The following is a 22,037-nucleotide window of genomic DNA, read 5'->3' on the forward strand; positions in this document are numbered from 1 at the left end:
GCACAGTCTCACTATTCATGGCTTTCTTTTCCTAGTCTCTGAGGCTTGGATGTTCCCAGGGGCTGGCCCCAAACCTTCCACAAATGACTCTCACTCACCCTTTAGATCTCCCCAGTAGGTCCCCTTCCCTGACCATGTTTTCCTGAAGTAATCTCATACTCATCACCAAACAGCCCTTGCAAGCACAGGTCACAATCGGTCAATGAACTAATGTAGACACATGTTTACTGGTGAGGTTCAACCACTCGGTCTTCTATCCCACTGGATGCCCTCAGAAACCACGTGCCTGAGCTGTCCTCCCCAGCCTTGGAGCCCAGGACACATCCCCTTGTCCTCAGGACAGCTCTAATGGCAACAGCTACTAGGGTTTCTCTTTTACCACAGTCATCATAGTAAGCATTGGACAGATACTTTGTGTCAATAATCTATGACATTAATCTTGTATTTATCCCATTTGGCAGGTGGAGCAACTGAACCCCAGTATGAATACAGTGGATGATTGAAGGAATGAACACCCCAGGGCACTTGGCTAACCATGTCCAACAAATAGGGCCTTAATTAAAAATTTGGAGGAACACCGGGATAGAGGGTCTGTGTCTTTCCCCTCCCACACTGCTGCGCGTACATATGGTTTCCTCATCTCCATGTATCCCAAATTCAAAATCCTAGGATCACCCTGGAATCTTTCTTCACCCTCAGAGTCAAAATCTCATCATTTTCCATCTACTTGAAATTCTGAGTATGTTTAAAGGCAAAAATCTTACTACAATCTTTATTCAAAACTTAAAAAATGATCAGAGAGGCTACTCCAATAGTTTTTTAGTTTCTAGGTCTTATTTGCCCTTCCAGCCCTAAACTACCCCCATGCCACAGACGTACCCCTCCCCCAGAAGTGTAAAAGCCAACCTTCCCTCATGGCCTGTGACTTGTCCTCAAGTTGTGACTGCAATGGCTAGGCCTCATGGCCAGTTTTCTGTGTAAGTCATCGCATTAGGCATTTTACAATAGGAATGCTTTTCCATCTTGACAGCAAGCGTAGTAGTAATTTACTTAGTTCATTTACCGAGTGCAACCACTGACGCCTGAAAACATTAACTTGTCCGGTGTCACAGAGTGAAGATTTGAACCCAGGTGGCTGGCTTCGGACCAACTCTTTCAACCACTGTGCTGGGCTGCCTCTTCCAACTTTCTGCTTCAGCAATGCTAAGCTATGCTCTGGTTCTTTATGCTCCAATAATACTGAGCTATGTATAGTTCCTTGAACTTTGCGCTGCCCAGGTCACTGTGCCTTTGTTCATACCATTTCTTCTGTGGCCGGAGAAGGCCCCATCCTGTTTGACAGGCAATCTGTCTTCAAAACCTCCGAGGGGTTGCACTTGTACGTGACCTCCCCCCGGGCTCTGTGACCAATGGCACTCTCACCTACTGATGACTCCTGGGACTCTGCATGTACCCAGCCAACACCTCTTTCCCACCCTGCTTTGCCATTACTTATTTGCATGGTTCATCTGGGTCAGCTTGCCCAGGTACAGAGTAGGTGTGCAATAAATATGAGTTTTATTGGACTTTGTGTGAGGAAGAGTGCAAGTCCACTAACACCAAGAATGCCGGGGCAAAGGAGAAGTCTATTCTATCCAAATCACAAGCATTCATACACAAACTCAAAAAAAGCCCCACCAAACACTACATACCATTCTGAAGGGAAGATGCTGAATGTACAAAATTCAACACAGTCTGACAACTAGAATAGTATGCGTAAGATCCCTGTAGGTATCTGCTGTTCATAGCACCTGCTGAGTAATGCAGAATCAACACACACACAACTCTTCAAAAGCAAACTAAAAAGCCCAAGGCAAACCAAAATAAATCTTCTTCTATCCCTTGGGTTTTTAGAAATTTGGTTTTCAGACAAAAATACAATTAGAAAGATACCCAAAATGATTAACCATGTCACAAATGATTCGCTGCCATGGGTAAGGGTGCTTGGGTGTTGTCAGGGAGGCTTGCAGATCATCACTGCAGTAGGGTGGACATTTTGTCTGAACATTGGGATTGGAAAGCAACATTGTCAAAGCTGCCCTTTCACAAAATGAAGGCCCACTTCATCCTTAGCAGCAATATTGAGAAACCAATGGTGGCCCTTTATTCAGTGTCACAGTGAGGGAACAGAAGTGAAAGAGATCAAGTCCGCCCTCCTGCATAAGATTGGTAATCTAGTTGAGAAACAAAAGATGTTAGAAACACAAGGAATGCCCTAGAAGTCAGTCAAATAATTTGCATCCTATGGTATAAGGTGCTACTTAATGGATGGCATGCGCATAAACCCATAACATGAACACATTTTCTTAACACATGAATTTGGGTTGAGTCTGCCCAGGAAAGCGTATATTTCTGTTTCTTACAGCAGCAAAGGAATGGCCACACTTGGCCTTCTAGGAGAAAACACGAGAAGGGGAGGAAAGGGGAGAGAAGGCTCAAGGCAGAGAAGAATGACTCCCAAAGCAACAGGTGAGCTTTCAGAAAGAACAGCCACAGGCCCTCAGACACCCCAAAGTCTGCAACAATCCATACAAAACAGAAGGAGGGGCATGCTGTACCTCTAGAGACATGGCATCTTGACCATCCCCGGGCTTTTGGGTTATCAGTTCTCTGTGGTTCTAACATTCCCAGCCCCAAGAACAAGCCTATCTTTTCCCAAGAAATCCAGGATCACAGGCCCTGGCAAAGCTCAGAATGGAAGACATCTCTGAAAGGCTCCTATGAGAGGAAAAGTAACTGTGCCACGCAGAACCAGCAGTGATGAAGCAACTGATGGTTCTGACCAAAACTGTTTCAAGAGTTGAAACCATCCAAGCTCTCTTAATATTCAGAAAACAATTATTAGAGAGAGGGGTACAAGGTGAGACAGACACTGTGTGTGTGTGTGTGTGTGTGTGTGTGTGTGTGTGTGTGTGAGAGTCAGAGAGCCAGATCTCCCATCAAGTGGTTCACTCGCCAAAGGCCCATAGCATCCACAGCTGGGTCAGACTGAAGATAGGAACCAGGAACTCAGGTGTCCCAAGTGGCTGGCAGAGACCTAAATATTTGAGTCACCTCCTCTGTTCTGCAGGGTATTTATTGGCAGAAAGCTGCAATAGGGAGAGGAACCAAGGCTCAGGTTAGATACTCCAACATGAACTACAGTATCCTAAAGCATCATCTTCAATGTTGTGCTAAATGCCCACTCAGCTTTCAAACGGCCAGGCAACAAACTCCAAGCCAGGCTAAAGCTAGGAGCCAAGAACGTCATCTTAGTTTCCCACATGGTCTCTGAGTACTTGAGCCATCTTCCTCTGCCCTCCCAGACACATTAGTAGGACATTTGCTAGGATATTTGCTAGTAGGACATTTGTAGGACAGAGAGCAGGCACTCCACTTTAGGTTGCCAACAGTGACCTAACACACTATGCCATGAGGCCAGTCCCTGAACTTTTCTTTCAGTGGAGTCTGCTACCCATATGAGAACTAAGAGGTTCATTCACAAACTCAAAGCTGAATTTTACTCTTTGAAACAAAAATCTGATACTAAAGAAAAGCTTAACAAGCAGGTGAGGTAAAATATCTAAAATGAACAACTTGTCAGACAAGACAGCAGGTGCACAGGAAAGAAACTGGTCTTGGGCAGGAGACGTGTTCCACGATGTCTTCACCTGGACTCTGGGCACCCTCTTTGAGGCTGGCACAACAACAAGGACAGCTTGGAAAGAACAGGTGATTTGCAAGTGATGTACGTTGATCAGGCAGATACAGCATAAGCCTAGCCTGGGAGGAGGGGACAGGATTCGGAGCACCGAAAAGACATCTCCGAAGTGTCACGAGGTGAGCACAGGTTTCAGGACCATATGGAACAACAGAGCCGAAACTAACCACGGGATAATAATAGGACACAACAGTCACATCCACAATCCTGGGGAGGAGAACATCTGGCCTTCTTCTCTCCAAACCTATACTGCAAACGCAAAGCAGGGCTGGCCCGTTGGGAAACACCAGAGAGGTTGGAGTGAACTTCAAAATGCTTATTCCCAAACTTTTCCGCACCTGGCCATGACAACCTTTCCTCTCAGAGAAAAGAACATCCACTCCTCTGTTCTGCTTTTGTTGTTGTTGAGCTGAAGGGGTAGGGCTCACAACTTAGGCAGTGGAAATGGTCCTGCCCCACTCTCCCGTTTTGCTGGGATGAATCCAGGAAAAGTCCAGACTCTGCCAGCATGACTATCTGAATCGGAGTGCAGGGCCGCACAGACACTGCCCTAAAGCCAAAGGTGGGCCATTCAGAACTGTGCAGCTGACTCTATTGACAACTGGTCCAACAGAAAGGGAAGGGGAGAAAGAATCCCAGGTACACGTTTAGACACCACGCCAGAGCTGACTAATATCTCCAAGAATTGGCTCTGGGTAAGACTCAAGGCTGTACCACAGCCAGGACTACACTGCTCAAGAATACCAAAGGGATTCCATTGTGCTGAAAGTTGAGAAGCTACGAGTTTCACCACCATGAGCGGCTGCCCCAGTTCACAAATAGTATGCATGATTCTTCAGTTTCATGAGTTGATTTGGAGGTTCAGCGTGGGGATGACACAGCTTGAATAAAAACGATTGACACCAAAAGAGTCACTGAACACACGGTTATATGACAGACTGAGAAAAGTATGGCCACACTATGAAAACGCACAGTCCTTAGGATCCAGCGTGGCTTGGTGGCATCAACACTGTTCACTTGCATTCAGTGTAACATGACTTTGTAACCTGCCAGATGCTACACATGTGCATAGATTCACAAACTGGTGAGCAAATGCTTGTGTGTTAATATATATTATACATTATACATTACATACTATACTATATATCATATATTCTATATCATATATATTATATATACATTAACACACATATAAACATGCATTTGCGAGTGCTCAAGGATGCTCTGAAAAATCTAAGACACTATGAACATTTTCAAAAACAGAATCTACTTGGGCAGATTTTCATTTAGCATAGCAAGCTCAGATACTGCTGGGGAGTGAACCAGCAGATAGCAGTTCTAGGACTATGTCCCTTAACTTCTCAAGTTAGAATCAACTGAAACATGTTTTAAAAGCTTCATTCTAAAACCTGCTTAGCCTTCCAAAGCACTGCATTCACGGCACAAAACTTGAAAATTCTAACCAAAGAGAAAGAACGATTTTCTTGGGTCCTCTGAACACTGGAGATTCCCAGCCTCCCAAGCTGATAACTCTATTCCTGTTTTTCATCGTATCTTGCTTCTGCAGGCTCATGTGGATGTGCAGGGCAAGTTTTGAATAGAAATAAGGAATCTGTGTTTGCACAACTCAAGAGGGTATATACCTCTAAAATCACAGCTAACCTACAATTCCATGCGGCTCACGACTGTGGAAAGGGGACCAAGACTTTCTCGAACATCCAACTCTGTCAACTCTGGCTAATTAACTCTGAGCCGCCTTTTCACCTGTGCTGCGAGTTGCCCCTTGACTTTAAACATTTCTCCTTCTGCCAAGGAGACACACTGGTCTCCATAACAAAGGCCAGCAAACCAGTAAATTTAAAAAACAATAGCAAAGTTGCCCGCACCTGACACCATGAAGCAGCCTAACTTGGGCTGTGGCTGCACAGAACACTGAACACGGAGGAGCATTAGCAAGGCAAGACAAGCAGGAGCGAGGTCCAGGGTCTGGTGAATGAAGGGGAGACACCTGACCGGAGCAGAGGGGGTACCTAGAAACACATCTCTGCTCTCCTCTCAACCCCTCACTCCGAAGGAAACATCTGATGATCCACAGCTCAGAAGCACATCCAGCAGAAAGACCCAGGAAACCATGAGAGCAGCAGGATACCTGTCTTGGGTGTCCCCCGAACAAGTAACAAACTTTTCAAAAAGTGTCCCATCAGCCAAAGCCCAGCTCTGCAGGGCCTCCCGCAGCCTGGAGCAAGGACAGAGAAGACCCCAGGACCAGAATGTGCCCCCTCTTCTCCAGACTGGCATCCGCGCGAGTTTACCTTTGTGTTCTTCGAAGCCTGTTCCCACTCCTCAAATGAGGCAGAGTGAAGTTCGAGAGCACAGTCCAAAAATTGGGGTCAGACATATCCATATCTTTTCTCCTTCCAGTTCACTGCGGGTTCAAGGCCATGTGACCAAAAATACTGAGAGATACGCAGGGGAGGAAAGAAAAAGAAAAAAAGCAAATCCCAATTATCTGCTCACCCTCTTGAGAGAAAACGTGGTGTGAGCTGAGATCCGAAGAACACCTCGGAACATGTCTGAGAATTACCAGGCGCGGCCTTTAATTAATACGCAGCCACCTCTGAGACACTAGGAAACTTATTTCCTCCCTGGTTCGTGCTCTCCTAGCAAGGCTGGGCCGGCAATAAGCAGTAATTACAACAGTTGAGCCTGCGTTCTGCTCAAAACGCTGTCTGTGTGTGATTCAGTCCAAGGTACTTTGTCATCTGTTTGGCAGATACCATTTGCAGCTCCTGCGAGGGGGGAGTAGGGGCAGTGACTATTTTAAGTCTTCGGTTCCGGGAGGCTTGTCACTTATCGGCAAAACCACTCACATCCGAACATGCCCAGTGCTGAGTTTCCTTTGGGTATCTACATACAAGGAAAAGAATTCAAATACAAAAAGCTTCTCCTGCCCTCCCCTCCTGGGAGAAAGGGGGAGGGAGGGACAGAGAGGAAGGGGGACCAGGAAACTTAAAAGCACTTTGAGAAAACCAGCCTATGGGAGGACTTGAACCTGACACCTTCGCAGTGCCCTTGCAGGGACCGGGAGGGGGAGGGCAGGGGGCGGCCAGGCCCAAACCATCCCTGTGCGGCGCGTGGGAGCAGGGCCTCCTGGGAAAGGGACACCCCGTGCGTCCCGGACCCCCCATGCTCTGCCGAAATGGATGAAATGGATCCGTCCCACAAAATAAATAAATAAAAGCAGCGGCGCTGGGAAGGCGCTGGGGTGCGTGCAGCGCACACCTGAGGCTGCCGTGTGATTCAGCGCAGGCCGGCTCCCAAGCAAAACACTCCCGGGAAAGTCGTGATGACTCCTCGGTGACGCTGTTTGTTGTGTAGGAGACGCGTGCCAGCGGCAAGCCACGTTGGCTGAAAGCTCCAGCAAGCCAAACTGGTGAGTGCAGAGAGGAACTGCAGGTCCAGGTGAACCAGAAGACCACCTGGCATGCATTTAACAGGATTCTTCTCCCCCCCCCCCGCCCCCCAATGTGCTAGAGCTGGAAAGGAAGGAATAAAGGCTGCTGGGGCCCAATCAATGCTGCTGAAATTCATTTGGGAGAAAGGCAGGGGATGGATACAGCGCCGAACAACTACAAATGATGCTTGGTTCAGTGTATACAAGTCCCATGTAAATATAGTTTAGTCCATTCAGTAAACACAAACGCACAAAAATAAGAGGAAAAGAAAAGTGTCGGGGTGCCAGTTGATGAGGTAGAAGGGCCCTTTAAGGGGAAGCTAGCTAGGGAGTCAGTTTAGAGCCCACAGGGAATACCCAGGACAGAAAGCTTGTATTTCTTACATTATCTCCTCCGATTCTTAACAAGCCTCCACAGATACTTGAAGATGGACAAAGAAGACAACACGGTCTTGATTTTTTTTTTAAAGGTTTATTTTATTTTTATTACAAATTCAGATATACTGAGAGGAGGAGAGACAGAGAGAAAGTGGAGCTGCCGGGATTAGAACCAGCGGCCATATGGGATCAAGGCGAGGACCTTAGCCACCAGGCCACGCTGCCGAGCCCGGTCTTGATTTTATAGTGGAGAAACTGAGGGTCCGGAATCCTGAGTGACACTTGGCCCAGTACCAAAGGACTTGGCCAGCAGTTGTCTTGGTTTTCCATTGTTATAGATACTGGTTTTCTTTCTTTGGAAGGCTGAGGGACACAGAGAAGGAAAGACAGAAAGAGATCTTCCATTTTCTACATCACTCAGCGCAGGCCCACAACAGGTGGAGGGTGAGCCAGGCCAAAGCCAGGTACCCAGAATTCCATCTGAGTCTCCCTTGAGAGTGGCAGGTACTCAAGTAGTCGGGCCAGGAGCATTAGCCAGGAGCTAAGGATGGGACGTGGAGCAGCAGGGGCTTGAGCTGGAGTTCTGCTACAGGATGTGAGACTTGGTGATACAACCTCCACACCACAATGCCTACCCTGGGCCCGTAGTTTTGCCCTATGCAAAGTCACTCAATGTGAACCAACTTCCCCAGCCTCCATTCAAGCGATGCCAATACTGACAATCAGACATCTACTCACACAGATGTTCCTCGGGAGCAAAATCACTCCTCATTGGAAGCCACTACTCCAAATAAGTCTTCACGGAGAAGGTGGTATGAATTTAGGAGCAAAATCATGGTGTCCAAGTTGTGGTTCTAATACTTACTGAGACCTTAGGCCCCCAGTGGCAATATGGAATCCCCAACTGGACCAAACTCTAAGAATCTGAGACACAAACGGAACTGAGATGACATACCTCAGCCCTTTCACAGTTGTGGGTTTTTGTTGTTGCTGCTGATGCTTTCAGGTTTTTTTGTTTTGTTTTGCTTTGTTTTGACTTTTTTTTTAAGATTTATTCATTTTATTATAGCCAGATATACACAGAGGAGGAGAGACAGAGAGGAAGATCTTCCGTCCGATGATTCACTCCCCAAGTGAGCCGCAACGGGCCAGTGCGCGCTGATCCGATGCCGGGAACCTCTTCCAGGTCTCCCACGCGGGTGCAGGGTCCCAATGCATTGGGCCGTCCTCAACTGCTTTCCCAGGCCACAAGCAGGGAGCTGGATGGGAAGTGGAGCTGCCGGGTTTAGAACCGGCGCCCATATGGGATCCCGGGGCTTTCAAGGCGAGGACTTTAGCCGCTAGGCCACGCCACCGGGCCCTTTGTTTTGTTTTGTATTTGAATGTTTTGGGAAAATTTTGGACAGTATCCAAAGTGAAAAACTAAAAATTGCTAAGCCAAAAAATAAGAACCAGAAGTGAATTGGTTAATAGAGGGAAATCACCTGATACATTCCCCTACTCCTTTAAGATAAGAGTAGGTGTGACACCAAAGTATACCTTGTCTTCTAACCTGTTTGACTTGATTTGGGAACCATGTGATTCAGAAAGTGAAGGAGCCAGTAAACATGAGAATTAAAGTTGTCATAACCACTGACATTTTCCTACAGATGAAATAATTACATGGGCAGAAACTGAAGCACAGGTGAGTTGAAATGATTGGAAAATTCTGACTATGGAACTAAGAGGGAACTGAAAGCTTTGAAATCCTTAAGATGATAGCTGGTATGGCTCAAGAAACAGACATTCAGCAGGATTTTCGACTTATGGCACAACAGTTAAGCCTACGTAACAAGGAGCAAGCTTTATGAGTCACACGGCTCTATTCATCTAATCAGAATATCACTGGTCATTGTTTTTATGAGAAAGGTAAATGAAACAGAAAAATAAGCTTGTCATCCTACTGAAATATTAGCTTAGAAGAAATGACTATTTGAGAAAGTCAAGTCTTTCATGCAAATGAGGCCTGATCCTTGGTACTGCCTTCAATCTGTCTACTTTCCTCCCTCTAACCCACGCCCATTCTTCGGCACAACACGGGAACAGTGTTTAAAGATCCATGTCTTGAACTCAGACACGAGGGGAAGAATATGTTTTCCAGGTTGTGAGTGCGCGGCCTGGGAAACTATGAGACTATTGTGGCCACAGGCTCCTGTCCAATGAGTGGGCAGTACAGTGGAAATTGGGTTCCTGTCACTATTCCATCCGATCTTGGTCTATACTAGGGATTCTGCAATCCACGAGCTTTGACCTCTTCTCACCCCCATTTCCCAAGTACCAGAAGTGATTATCTCACAGGTCACTTTGGTATGCTTTGGTCATCTTCAAGATGCTGTCCTGAGAACTGGATGATAGACATGTGAACAGCAAGACCTCTATCCAACATGAGCAACTCTTCAAAAAAAATAAAGCTTAAACTGCCATAGAAATGTGAAGAAGGCTGCCCCAATGAGGAGTGAGTTGAAAGAAAACTCTCCTAGTGCTATTAAACAAATCTGTGCTCACAGTGATACACATTGTGAAGAGAAAAAGACAAATGCATATTAACCTGTCAAGGCAGATGTCAGTGATGAAAGCCAAGCAGGGTTACCTCCCCCGAAACTATCACAAAAATGTGTAAACGGAATCACAGGGCACGGGAGATTCAGATTCCTAGAGAGAATGACTCAAAGGAAAAAAGAAAAAACAAGAATTGGTGCCTGTTTCCTGCGTGTTGAGCAGAGAACTGCATAATCCCCAGTGGTGGCGAAAAGGCTAAGGCCAAGCGAGCAAGGGCCAGACTGGGAAGACAGCGATGTGTTTTTCACAGGTAGTTTCTAGACCTCAGGGGACTAAGAGCTCAGAGAGGTAGCTGCTGGGTCAGGCGCCACAGCTCAGTGGCTGAACTCTCGCCCTGCATGTGCCGGGATCCAATATTGGTGCCAGTTCATGTCCCAGCTACTCCACTTCCCATCCAGCTCCCTGCCCGTGGCTTGGGAAAACAGCAGAGGACAGCCCAAAGCCTTTGTCGGAGACACAGAGGAAGCTTCTGGCTTCAGATTGGCTCACCTCTGGCCATTGTAGCCACTTGGGGAGTGATCTCGTGGATGGGGGATATGTCTGTATCTCTTCTCTCTATAAATCTGCCTTTCTAATAATAATAATAATAATAGTAATAATAAAGGTACCTGCTGATTAATACCTTTACTGGAGGGGACACTGGAGACACGGGAGTTAAAGCACTTTGCTCCTTCATTTGCATGATGGAGTTATGCATGCAGGAAGCCGCACAGCCCACAGGCCTGGCCACGGTTCAGAATCACACCTTGCATGCACACCCAAACTCTCCATCTGATTTCCAGGAGGACTCAGGTTGCCTAAGCACTATCTTTCCCTGCCAGAAAAGGTGTGGCAGCTCCCAGACTGGGAGGGCTCATCCAATAGGAGGGAGAGGACCAGGAAATATCCAGAGATGAATGTGCCTTTGCAACCTTAAACAGTGATCCAAGAAGACCCATCAAGAAACCGAGGACAGGAGGCAGTGCAATGGCTCAATTGGCTAAACCTCCTCGTGCAAGCACTGGCATCCCAAAAGAGCACCGATTCCTGCCTCCGCTGCTCCACTTCCCATCCAGATCCCAACTTATAGTCTGGGAAGGCAGGAGAAGGACTGCCCAAAGCCTCGAGACCCTGAACCTGCTCGGGAGATCCAGAAGAAGCTCCTGGCTTCCATCCTGCTCAGCCGCAGCCATGGCTGGCATTCAGGGAATGAACCAGCAGATAGAAGATCTTTCTGTCTCTTTATAAAAATCTGCCTTTCCAACAAAAATAAATACATCTTTAAAAACATCAGAATCCATGGGCAGCACTGGTTTCTGACAGCAGGCAATCCAGTTAAGGCACCTAGAAGAACACGAGGCAATCAATGCCTGCATCTGCTACTAGGAAGGTTTGTGTTAATAGCACACTGGTTGCTGCAGACCCAAGGCAGTCTTCCTTGGATGAGACGTTCCTATCTTGAGCTTTGCCCTTGACAACTCCTACGTGGAAGGGTTCTCTCACGGTAACAAATCTAGATCCATGTAGTTACAGATCAAATTGAGGGGCGGCAGCGTACGTCAGCTTGAAATCCTCAGTATCACTCCCAGGGCAAGAACGGATGAAGCAACCGAGAGAAGACTCGACGTGGAGGGAGTGGGTGGCAGACAGAGGAAGGATGGATATGCTGCAAGTCCATGCTGGAAGTCCTGCGTAGGTTTCACAAAAAGTTTTCTGTCTCCTGTTTGAGTTTCAGGGGCCTAGGAGTCATTTCCAATATCTCTGTCTTTTTGGGCAGTTCTACTGCCTCAGATTTCAAAATCAAGATCCAGTACATAACTAACGGCATGGCCTTGTATGTCTGTCGCGAGCTACAAAGGGCACTCTAAATGCTGTGTGATGGCAACAGAGAACCTCAGGCATTATATTCTCAGGAGGGAGTTAACTGCCAAGGACAGAATGCCTCTTGATCCAGAAGCCTGGGTCTGAGGTACATCATTTTTCACATAGCTCCCGAGCATGAGTTACAGTGCAATTATAAGAAGTGTCAATTTGGTTTAAGTGGGTCAGGGTGGTTATATTTAGCCCCTGAGAGGCTGACACCAAGCCCTTACTATAAGATAAGATGAATTTATCAGATCTTCTTTACTTGAAGTTTTCTCCAGGTCAGACTTCTAAAGCAATGGAAAATTCTCCCATTAAAATGAGAAGTAAAGTTGGCTCCAAAGTAAACAGTCACACACAGTTAGAAATGACATATTCTCTTACAGTTGGAATTTACTTCTTTTTAAGGCTGAGGCAAATTAGTCTACAAATTATAGGTATGATGGCAGTGAATTCAACAAGAAATTGCTAAGCCAAGAGCTTCACAGACAAGCCTTGTGGCTATTAAGTTATGTCAATCTTAAACTAACAAGAATTTTCAAAGTAGCATTGATTTATAGGAAAATGAAGTCAGGAAAAAAAAGTGTTTGTTCTGAGTATTTCCTCATAGAAATTGATCACAGCCAGGTAGCAGGAATATTACAAAGACATGATTCTAAACTCACAGATTCCAAAATAGCTAGAAATATTGTAATGTTCATCAAAAAGAAATGATCAAAATTTGAAATAATAGGGCCCAACGTGGTGGCCTAACAGCTAAAGTCCTCGCCTTCAACGTGCCAGGATCCCATATGGGCACTAGTTCTAATCCCGGCAGCTCCACTTCCCATCCAGCTCCCTGCTTGTGGCCTGGGAAAGCAGTCGAGGACGGCCCAAAGCCTTGGGATCCTGCAACTACTTGGGAGACGCGGAAGAAAGTTCCCTGCTCCTGGCTTCAGACTGGCGCAGCACTGGCCGTTGCGGTCACTTGGGGAGTGAACTATCAGATAGAAGATCTTCCTCTCTGTCTCTCCTCCTCTCTTTATATCTACCTTTGCAATAAAAGCAAATAAATCTTTAAAAATTTTGGAGACGATAAATAACCTAAGGATCTTGAGTGGATAAATGCACAATATATAAATGTACTAAAATGTCATCAGATTGATAAAATAAAAACAAATCAGATATCATTTTTATCCATTTCAGTGGCAAAGATTTTAAAAACTTCCTGGAGCATAATTAGGAGAATGAAAACACACATATAGCTATGTATATGTATGTATATGTGCACATGTATATGAGGGTACTTTAAAATATGTCTGGTATGGACAAGCCTTAGCTAGGCTGAAACATCCAACATTAAAAAGTGGAATGGATTGAAGGCTAGCAAGGAGGGCTAGCCCATGGAACCACCAGAACGTGCAAGAACTGCCATAGGGAGAGGTTCTGATGGAGCAGCCTGGGAAACTCCTCTGTCAGGACACAGTCCCTACAGGTGAGCACAAGAACCATGATAGGGAGCAACCTAGACCAGGCCAGAGAAAGATACCCACTGGAATACATTTGGCATAGGTCGGGGGGCAGACCAGGTTGAACCAGGTCACTTCACCCGCTGGCGAATCCGAGAACCAGATTAGGGTGTGGGTTGGGCTGGGTTCGGTCGCAACACAAACCAGTGCACATTATGGAATGTCAAGGTAGGATGAGCCATACCAGATATGGTCGCAGCGCCCAAACAGCACATGTGAGAACCAGGGAGAGAGGGGGCAAAGCCAGCAGGGGAATGTTGGCTCCCCTGCTGGACAACCACTCCCACTGGAGAGCATGAGTTGGGATGGGGGCAGACCAGACCAAGCAGGGCTACAACACCTGTGGGCCTCATATGTGCTAGATCAGGGAAGGGCCAGGTTGGGCTGACTGTTCCGACTGTTGCCAGCAAAAATTAGAGTGGGTGAGGGTTGGTTGGGCTTTGCCACAGCATCAGTTGGTAGAGGCTGGCACTGGGGGCTTAATCTGTCAAGTTAAACTCCAGAACCACCGGGAGAGTCCATAATCAGGGAGTGGGAGTGGCCTACTAGGAAGACAGTGGGTGCCTCCCTCTTGCGTTACCACTCGCACTGGAGAGCAGCATAACCAAGACGGGCAGACATGGCTAGACAGCAAGGCACCTGCCAGTATGTGTGTGGGCTGGATAGTAGGGTTGGTTGGGTTGAACTAGGCTTCAATGCCCGTTGACATGTGCGAGACCTAAATGGGATGTGGGACAGACTGAACAAGTCTGTGGTGCGTACAGGCACGCATGAGAACCAGGGTAGGGAGCAGGTCTGGTGGGGGTTATGGGGAGTCGCCCCAACTAGGCTGCAGCTCCCACTGGTTTGCGTGAGGGCCGAGTATGAAGTGGGCAGGATCATGCTGGACTACAACACCCATCAGTTCACATGAAAGACAAGACTGGAAACAGAACTGAGCCAGCAATCGCAAGGACCAGCATGTGCGTAAGCTGACTGGAGCAATGGACTGTGCTGGACCCTGCGCTGGCAAGCACCCACAAGAATTTGGCCTGGGATCACCTCAGATGAAGTTTCTTTGGAGATCCCTCCAACTGAACTGCTGATCTCAGAACCCAAACCATGAAGAGACTATGTCAGCCAGTGGATTCTGAATAGGTTTCATCACGATTGGAGCGGCGAGATTAGCAGCAATTCAGAACTGTTGAACTAACAAGACTGCTTGAACAGGACCCTCGGAGTGTGCCTCACACTGGGGACCTGGGATGGGTGGGAGGTTGGGAGGGGCTTCTCCCTTTGTTTCTCCCCTGACTCCAGATACAGGGGGAAAAATGATGATATTAGTGTGGAAACAGTGGTATTACATACTTTCCTGTAAAAAAGAAAAAAAAAAGATGCATGGAAAAGTGAAATTAAACATAAGTGTTTTCTAGGACAAAATAATGAAATGCATCGATTCAAGGGATCATAAAAAATGTGCATTGTGAAGAAATATGCACAGATTTCAAACTTTTGTACCAAAATGAACTGATCCTTTAATTCCATTTTCCATAGTTTTTTGAGGTTCTTTCATATACGCACATGTATGCATATATACATGCAAGCATACCTATAAACACGAATAAGTACATATAAATCTTCAAGATACATACATGTATTTGAAATATAATTGCACATCCTGGAATTTATACAATGAATATAATGAAGTATGCATACGATTTGTGGATGTAGCAATTAATCTCAGAATTCCTTATGACAGCCTAACACTGGGGAAGAAGGACAAGGGCCAATTGTGAAGAAATGATAAATTAATCATAAATTTGAGAAAACTAATGGATATCATTATGGTAAGTGAAGATATCGAGGCTCTAACCTCAGGGATTTAAGAATATGTGATCTTGGGCCCGGCGGCGTGGCCTAGCGGCTAAAGTCCTCACCTTGAACGCCCCGGGATCCCATGTGGGCGCCGGTTCTAATCCCGGCAGCTCCACTTCCCATCCAGCTCCCTGCTTGTGGCCTGGGAAAGCAGTCGAGGACGGCCCAATGCATTGGGACACTGCACCCGCGTGGGGGACCCAGAAGAGGTTCCAGGTTCCCGGCTTCGGATCGGCGCGCACCGGCCCGTTGCGGCTCACTTGGGGAGTGAATCATCGGAAGGAAGATCTTCCTCTCTGTTTCTCCTCCTCTGTGTATATCTGGCTATAATAAAATGAATAAATCTTTAAAAAAAAATATGTGATCTTATATGGCCCAAAAAGGATTTTCCAGATGTGATGTGAAAGATCTTGAGATGGGGTGAGTACCATCTCTAACCCTAAGCCACAGGCACATTTGAAGAACACAGCAAGTCGTAGTTAAAATCGATCGCTAAGTGGCTGGTTCCAAAGGGAGGAAAGGGCCAAGAGACAAGGAATGCAAGGAATGGTACTCTTCTAGAAGGACAAGGCAAGGAAACAAGTGTCCCTGGGGCAGTTCCACTGCAAGATCCGCCCTGAAGGCACCTTGATTTCAGCCCAGGGAAACTGGTTTGACTTTGGATTGCTCAAATTCTGAGAGGATAACTTGTTGTTTTAAGACCCTATGTTTCTCAGAATTTGCTCCATTACTAATTTGTTAGGAGTAGAAACTCAATAATTTTTAAATAAAATATGTAATAGGAAATGTTCCTGAAGTCTTGGCTTTTTTTGTTTTTGAGATTTATTTTTTTATTGGAAAGTCAGATACACAGAGAAGAGGAGACACAGAGAGGAAGATCTTCCGTCTAATGATTCACTCCCCAAGCAGCTGCAACAACAGAAAGTGCCCCGATCCCTCACGCGGGTGCAGGGTCCCAAGGCTTTGATCCATCACTATTGCTTTCCCAGGCCACAAGCAGGGAGTTGGATGGGATGTGGGGCCACCGGGATTAGAACTGGTGCCCAAATGAGATCCCCGGTGTGCAAGGCGAGGACTTTAGCCACTAGGCTATTGCACCAAGCCCCTGATTTTTAAAAATGGAGATATGACCTTAACTATTTAAAAGGTTACATCCAGGGTAAGATTGTGAAAGCCCATAGCCACTATATCAGAGTATGGGTTTCAGTCCCAGTGGCTCCTCTCCCATTCCTGCTCCCACTTTTTCTAATGCTCCTGGAAAGCAAGGAATTCCTGGCACCCACACAGGCGACCAAATTCAGTTCCTGCTTCCTGCCTTCCATCTGGACTAGGCTCAGCCTTTACAGCCTTTTGGAAAGTGAATAGCTGGCTGCAACTTTCGTCTCTCCCTTTCTCTCTCCCCATCTCCTTCTCCCTCCCCTCTCCCTCTCTCTCTGATTTCAAATACATAAAAAGGATATATGTGATTGCAAATACATGAAATATGGAAATGTGTAATAAACATATGAATGTGGGATGATGACTGATTTAATTTTTTTTTACCCTTTTTATATTTTTTAAGCTTAAGTTACTTTTAATTTAAAAATTTGGTTTTAATTTCCAGGAGCTACACATTTCACAGTGTTGTTATCACATCCTAAAAGCTCAAGTTTCTGAGAATTTCAGAATCCTTTGAGGAGTTTACAAACTTAACTTGCAAACACACATTTGCACTCTGACATTCTCATAGACGCTGATAGATATTTTTTGACAAACAAAATAAAATGCATATGTAAGAGCTCTACAGGCCTTGGAAACACAAACTAAAATTGCTTTTAAAGAAAGAAATCTTTTCAACTCCCAGGAATCTTATAATAGCAAGATGAAAAATATCTGTTTTCTAGACATAAATCCTTATCTGTCTATTGCAACTGGGGAAAATGGGTATTTTCAAAGCCTACTGGGTTATAAATCCAAACATTGCTTTGTTTTGGGTTGAATATATGCATTATTATTTGTGGATTGGTGCGACTGTGCATTTATGTAGGCAGTTTTGAATTCCAGACCTGCTTCCCTGCATTGTTTCATAAAATTTTTTTTCATTGCTCTGAAAAAAAATCAGTAAGGAATCCTACTTTGAATATTATCCAGAAATGTATAAAGTAAAAAATGAGGTTCTTCCATCCAAAGAATTAACTAGCTATAATTAGGGATTAATTCCTCTTATCCCCAATATGCATACAATCTTACTAATGCCCATTAGGTGAGAAAATTCAGTTTACTATCTAAAACATTAACCCTGAGTTTCTTTTGCCAGCCATACACATATTTTTTTATTAATAATGTTGCATTATGTGTCACAGTTTCATAGTTCTAAGATTCCCCCATCCCCTTCATACACATATTTTTAAACCAAGGTGTTGTCTTATAGTTAGAGAAAAACAACTGTATTAAAGTACACGCTGATCAAACATTTTAAAAAACAATACTCCAGGGGCCTGGCGCAATAGCCTAGTGGCTAAAGTCTTTTCCTTCAAAGCGCCAGGATCCCATATGGGCGCCGGTTCTAATCTGGGTGGCCCTGCTTCTCATCCAGCTCCCTGCTTGTGGCCTGGGAAAGCAGTCAAGGATGGTCCAAAGCTTTGGGACCCTGCACCTGCGTGGGAGACTGGAGGAAGTTCCTGGCTCCTGGTTTTGGATTGGCTCAGCTCCGGCTGTTGCGGCTCACTTGGAGACGCAAGATCTTCCTCTCTGTCTCTCTTCCTCTCTGTATATCTGCCTTTCCAATAAAAATAAATAAAATCTTAAAAAAAAAATCCAGTTAAAAATATCTGTGACAGTAGCCAGCCACGTGGAGCAATACAGTGACAGATGGCAGATGGATGAAGACCTATCAATGTAAGATAAAAATTATCTTGGGAAATGAAGGACACACAGAGTTATGAAGAAATCAAACACACTGTGGAGAAAAGACAAACAGTACCAGATGATGTGTGCACAGTAGGAACAGAAAACTAGAGAACAGAGAAAAACCCATTTGAAAGTGGCATAAAAATACCCTAGCTTGGAAAATGGAAGTAAATTGGGTCAAAGTTTTTCATATATCCAAAGTGATGAAGGAACCACAGACTGTCCTGCTTTCACTCCATGGCCCATATTCCCGGTTATGGCTTCTGTTATCTGTTGACAGGACTAACAGATTGGCTTCTTGGCTCTCGCTGCTTCCCACTCTGTGGGCAGCTTGCCCTTCCAAAAGACCCAGTTCTAAGACCTGCACTGGGTCCCATTCCTTGCAACAACAGAGTTCAGTGGCTCCCCTAGAGCAGCGCATCTCCGACTCTGGCTTCTGTCCTACCATAGAGTCACGTGGAACACTTATTAGTATGGCCTACAACTGACTCAGGAATCCTGGGAGTGAAGCCCAGGAATCTGTATTAAAATGTCCAGGTGATGCATATACCCAATTGGGCTTGAAAAATAGTTCACAAGAAAAGATCTTAAATGCAGTACTTGATGATGAAGTCCAGTTGTCCCTCCTCTCCTGTCCCTTGACAAGGATTCCATGTGGTGCCTGATCCCAGAGTAGTAAAAAAAAAAGTCCTGTTAGAGGGGATGGCATTGCGGTATAGCTGGTAAAACCATCAGCTGTGATGCCAGCATCCGGTATGGACTCTGGTTCAGGTACTGGCTGCTGCACCTCTTCCGAACCAGCTCCCAGCTGACGGACTGGGAAAGCAGCAGAAAATGGTCCAAGTGTTTGAGTCCCTGCTACCTGTTTGGGAAATCCCAAGGAGGCTCCTGACTCCTGCTTAGAGCCTGGTCTAGCAGCAGCCATCGTGGCTACTTAAGGTAGCCAGCAGATGAAAGATCTCTCTCAGTAATTCTAATGTTCAAAATAAAATGAATCTCTTTTAGCAAATGTGCTTGATAGAAATACTGAATTACTCTGCTCTCTCCAGACAGTTGGCTCTGCTTGCCTTATTCACACTTCCTCTGTTTAGAAAACTCGTGCTCACTCTCGAGTGTAAGCAATAGGGCTCACTTGGGCAGCAAAGTTGACCTGGCTCTCCTGCAGACATAAATGATTTCCCTCCTGGTTCCCTGCCAAATCTTATGCACCTCTTTTATAGCTATCAGTCTACCACAACACAGTTAAGTCCAATTCCCCAATAGGTTCCAAGCTCTCCAGGTACAGGGACATAACAGAAAGCTGAAAATCATTTCTCAAAACACACAGCAGACATTCACCAGAATGCATGAATGCAAACATGTTATTTTGTTATTTTCTAAGGTTAGTTACAGGGAGAAGGAACTATGCCTATGTTTTTGTGTTGTTTCTCCAGTGTTGACATACAAGCCTTAAAGGGATGTCTCCAACGCAATGTTGCCTTTGGTCAACTGAGGTGGATGCTTTTTATGTAAAGGACTATCACTATGGACACTCTTGGAAACAAGTGGTAGAAAGGATAGTGAAAGTACAAGCCGGCAGAGGTGGTGCTTTGCCCAGCAGTTAAGGCAACTCTGCCTCCCCGTTTTGGAGTATGTGGCCCTGAGTTCTGGCTCCTGTTGCTGATTGCAGCTACTGCGGAGCCCAGAAGGCACCAGTGAATTCCAGCCCCCCGCCCCCCCAGGGAGGAAGTCTGGATTGTGTACCCGCCTGCTGGTGTGCCCAACCTCAAGCAATCATGGGCATTTGTGAGTGAACCTGGGGATGGGAGTTCTTTTTTTATTATTGCAGTCAGATACACTGAGAGGAGGAGAGACAGAGAAGAAGATCTTCCATTTGATGATTAAATCCCCAAGTGACACAACGGCTGGAGCTGTGCTGATCTGAAGCCAGGAGCCAGGAACTTCTTCCAAGTCTCCCTTTTCAACTGCAGGATCCCAAGGCTTTGGCCGTCATCAACTGTTTTCCCAGGTCACAAGCAGGGAGCTGGATGGGAAGTGGGGCTGCTGAGACACAAACCGGTGACCATATGGGATTCCAGCGTGTTCAAGGTCAGGACTTCAGTCATGGCATTAGGCTCTGGGGACGGGAGTTCTATCTCTGTCTATATTTTTGTGTGTCTTCCTGTCTCTCAAATAAGAAAAAAAATCAAACCCATGATATGTGGCCTTATTTTACTGCCTTATTAAGAAATGAAAAAAAAAACTGAGTGTTTTCCATTCCTTCACACTGGATTACTATGGTGTACAGTCTCCCCTGAGAAGGTGGATAAAAACAGGAACACAGGCAGAGTGACCTTTCCCCAGGGGTGGAAACTCAATCTTGCTGGGAACATGATCAACATGTACAATGCAGATCTGAGAATTGAAGAGTGTCACACACACAGTGGCCACAATCTATAATTTGGAATGCCTACTGCACAGCCCAGGGTCCTGGTTCAAATCTGTCCAGTGCCACAGCCCAACCTCCCAGCCCATTCAGGAGTTCTACACATGAACTGAACTTCAGGCAAACTTATTGAGCATCCTCAGTCAGGTTTTTCTCCCACCATATCTCCTCTTGGGCCAATGCCCATTCTTACATTGTGTTCTTGCTCTTACTTCACAATCTCAACTGAAGTATTAACTAAAACTAAGGGTTTTGATGACCAAGTCAAACTTGTGTCCAGGGCTGGCACAACAGCCTAGTTATCTTCATCTTGCATGCACCGGGATTTCATATGGGTGCTGGTTCTAATCCCAGCTGCTCCACTTCCCATCCAACTCCCTGCTTTAGCCTAGGAAAGCAGTTGAGGATGATCCAAAGCCTTGGGACCCTGCACCCATGTGGGAGACCCATAAAAAAACTCCTGCCTCCTGGCTTTAGATTGGCTCTGCTTGGGCTGTTACGAACACTTGAGGAGTAAACCTGTGGACAGAAGATCTTTCTGTATCCTCTCCTCTCTGTAAATCTGCCTTTCCAATAAAAATAAATCATTTAAAAAAAAGATTACATGGAAGTTGTTTAAAAATTGATTTTTAAAAAGTTGTGTCCATTTAGCTGGGTTTATAAATTAGAAAGAATTGAAAGTTCTAGAGAAATGTACAAGGTGCAGGTGATAGAGAATTGTACCCACAGATGTTGGCTGAGGGTACCAATGAGAAAGTGGGGCCAGGCATCCCAAGGAGTGCGGCTGTCACTCCAACTCCCCAGGCCACTTCATCAGAAAAATATGCACGTGGGCCTGGTGGCGTGGCCTAGTGGCTAAGGTCCTCGCCAGGATCCCATATGGTCGCCGGTTCTAATCCCGGCAGCTCCACTTCCTCTCTGTCTCTCCTCCTCTCTGTATATCTGACTTTGTAATAAAAGTAAAAAGAAAATCTATAAAAAAATAAATAAATAAAAACATGCACGTAAAGACACAGAACACAGAACAGGCTCTCGGTTCCTGCTGTGGATACTAATGTCTCTTCCCTTTTCCTTACAGTTATGAAGGGTAAAAGGACCCATTTCCAAAGTTCCCAGCCACAAAGATGACCACTGTGAAGAATTACACAATGGCAGAGTAAAACGTCACGTAACAAAATGAGTAAGCTCTAGCTGTGCTTTGATTACAATCACATAAAGTCATGTCTGGATGCACCAACGAGTTTGCAAGCATTCCAGAAAGTGGAAAATAGTTCCCCTTAAGTGATTCATTAGCTTGTTCTGTTCTTGTTTTCATATGTACTAAAATCTACACACATTTTTTTTTAAAGA

At 45.6% G+C, this 22,037-nt stretch overlaps 1 protein-coding gene across 7 annotated transcripts in view; it reads right to left on the minus strand.

The window, feature by feature from the left end:
* MAST4 (microtubule associated serine/threonine kinase family member 4) overlaps positions 1-22,037 on the minus strand; it is a 606,692-nt gene that overhangs the window by 163,532 nt on the left and 421,123 nt on the right. Inside the window, exon 1 of one of the 7 annotated variants that reach the window (XM_058679966.1) lies at positions 6,052-6,536. The exons of 5 other annotated variants lie outside the window; for them this stretch is intronic. In XM_058679966.1, the coding sequence (XP_058535949.1) occupies positions 6,052-6,143 (92 nt within the window). In that variant the 5' untranslated portion in view covers positions 6,144-6,536. Of the gene's footprint in view, positions 1-6,051; positions 6,537-22,037 lie in introns of those variants that run through there. One more of the 7 variants, XM_058679968.1, reaches the window with a different exon arrangement.

Source organism: Ochotona princeps, chromosome 23, assembly GCF_030435755.1.
Source record: "Ochotona princeps isolate mOchPri1 chromosome 23, mOchPri1.hap1, whole genome shotgun sequence".
NCBI lineage: Eukaryota > Metazoa > Chordata > Mammalia > Lagomorpha > Ochotonidae > Ochotona > Ochotona princeps.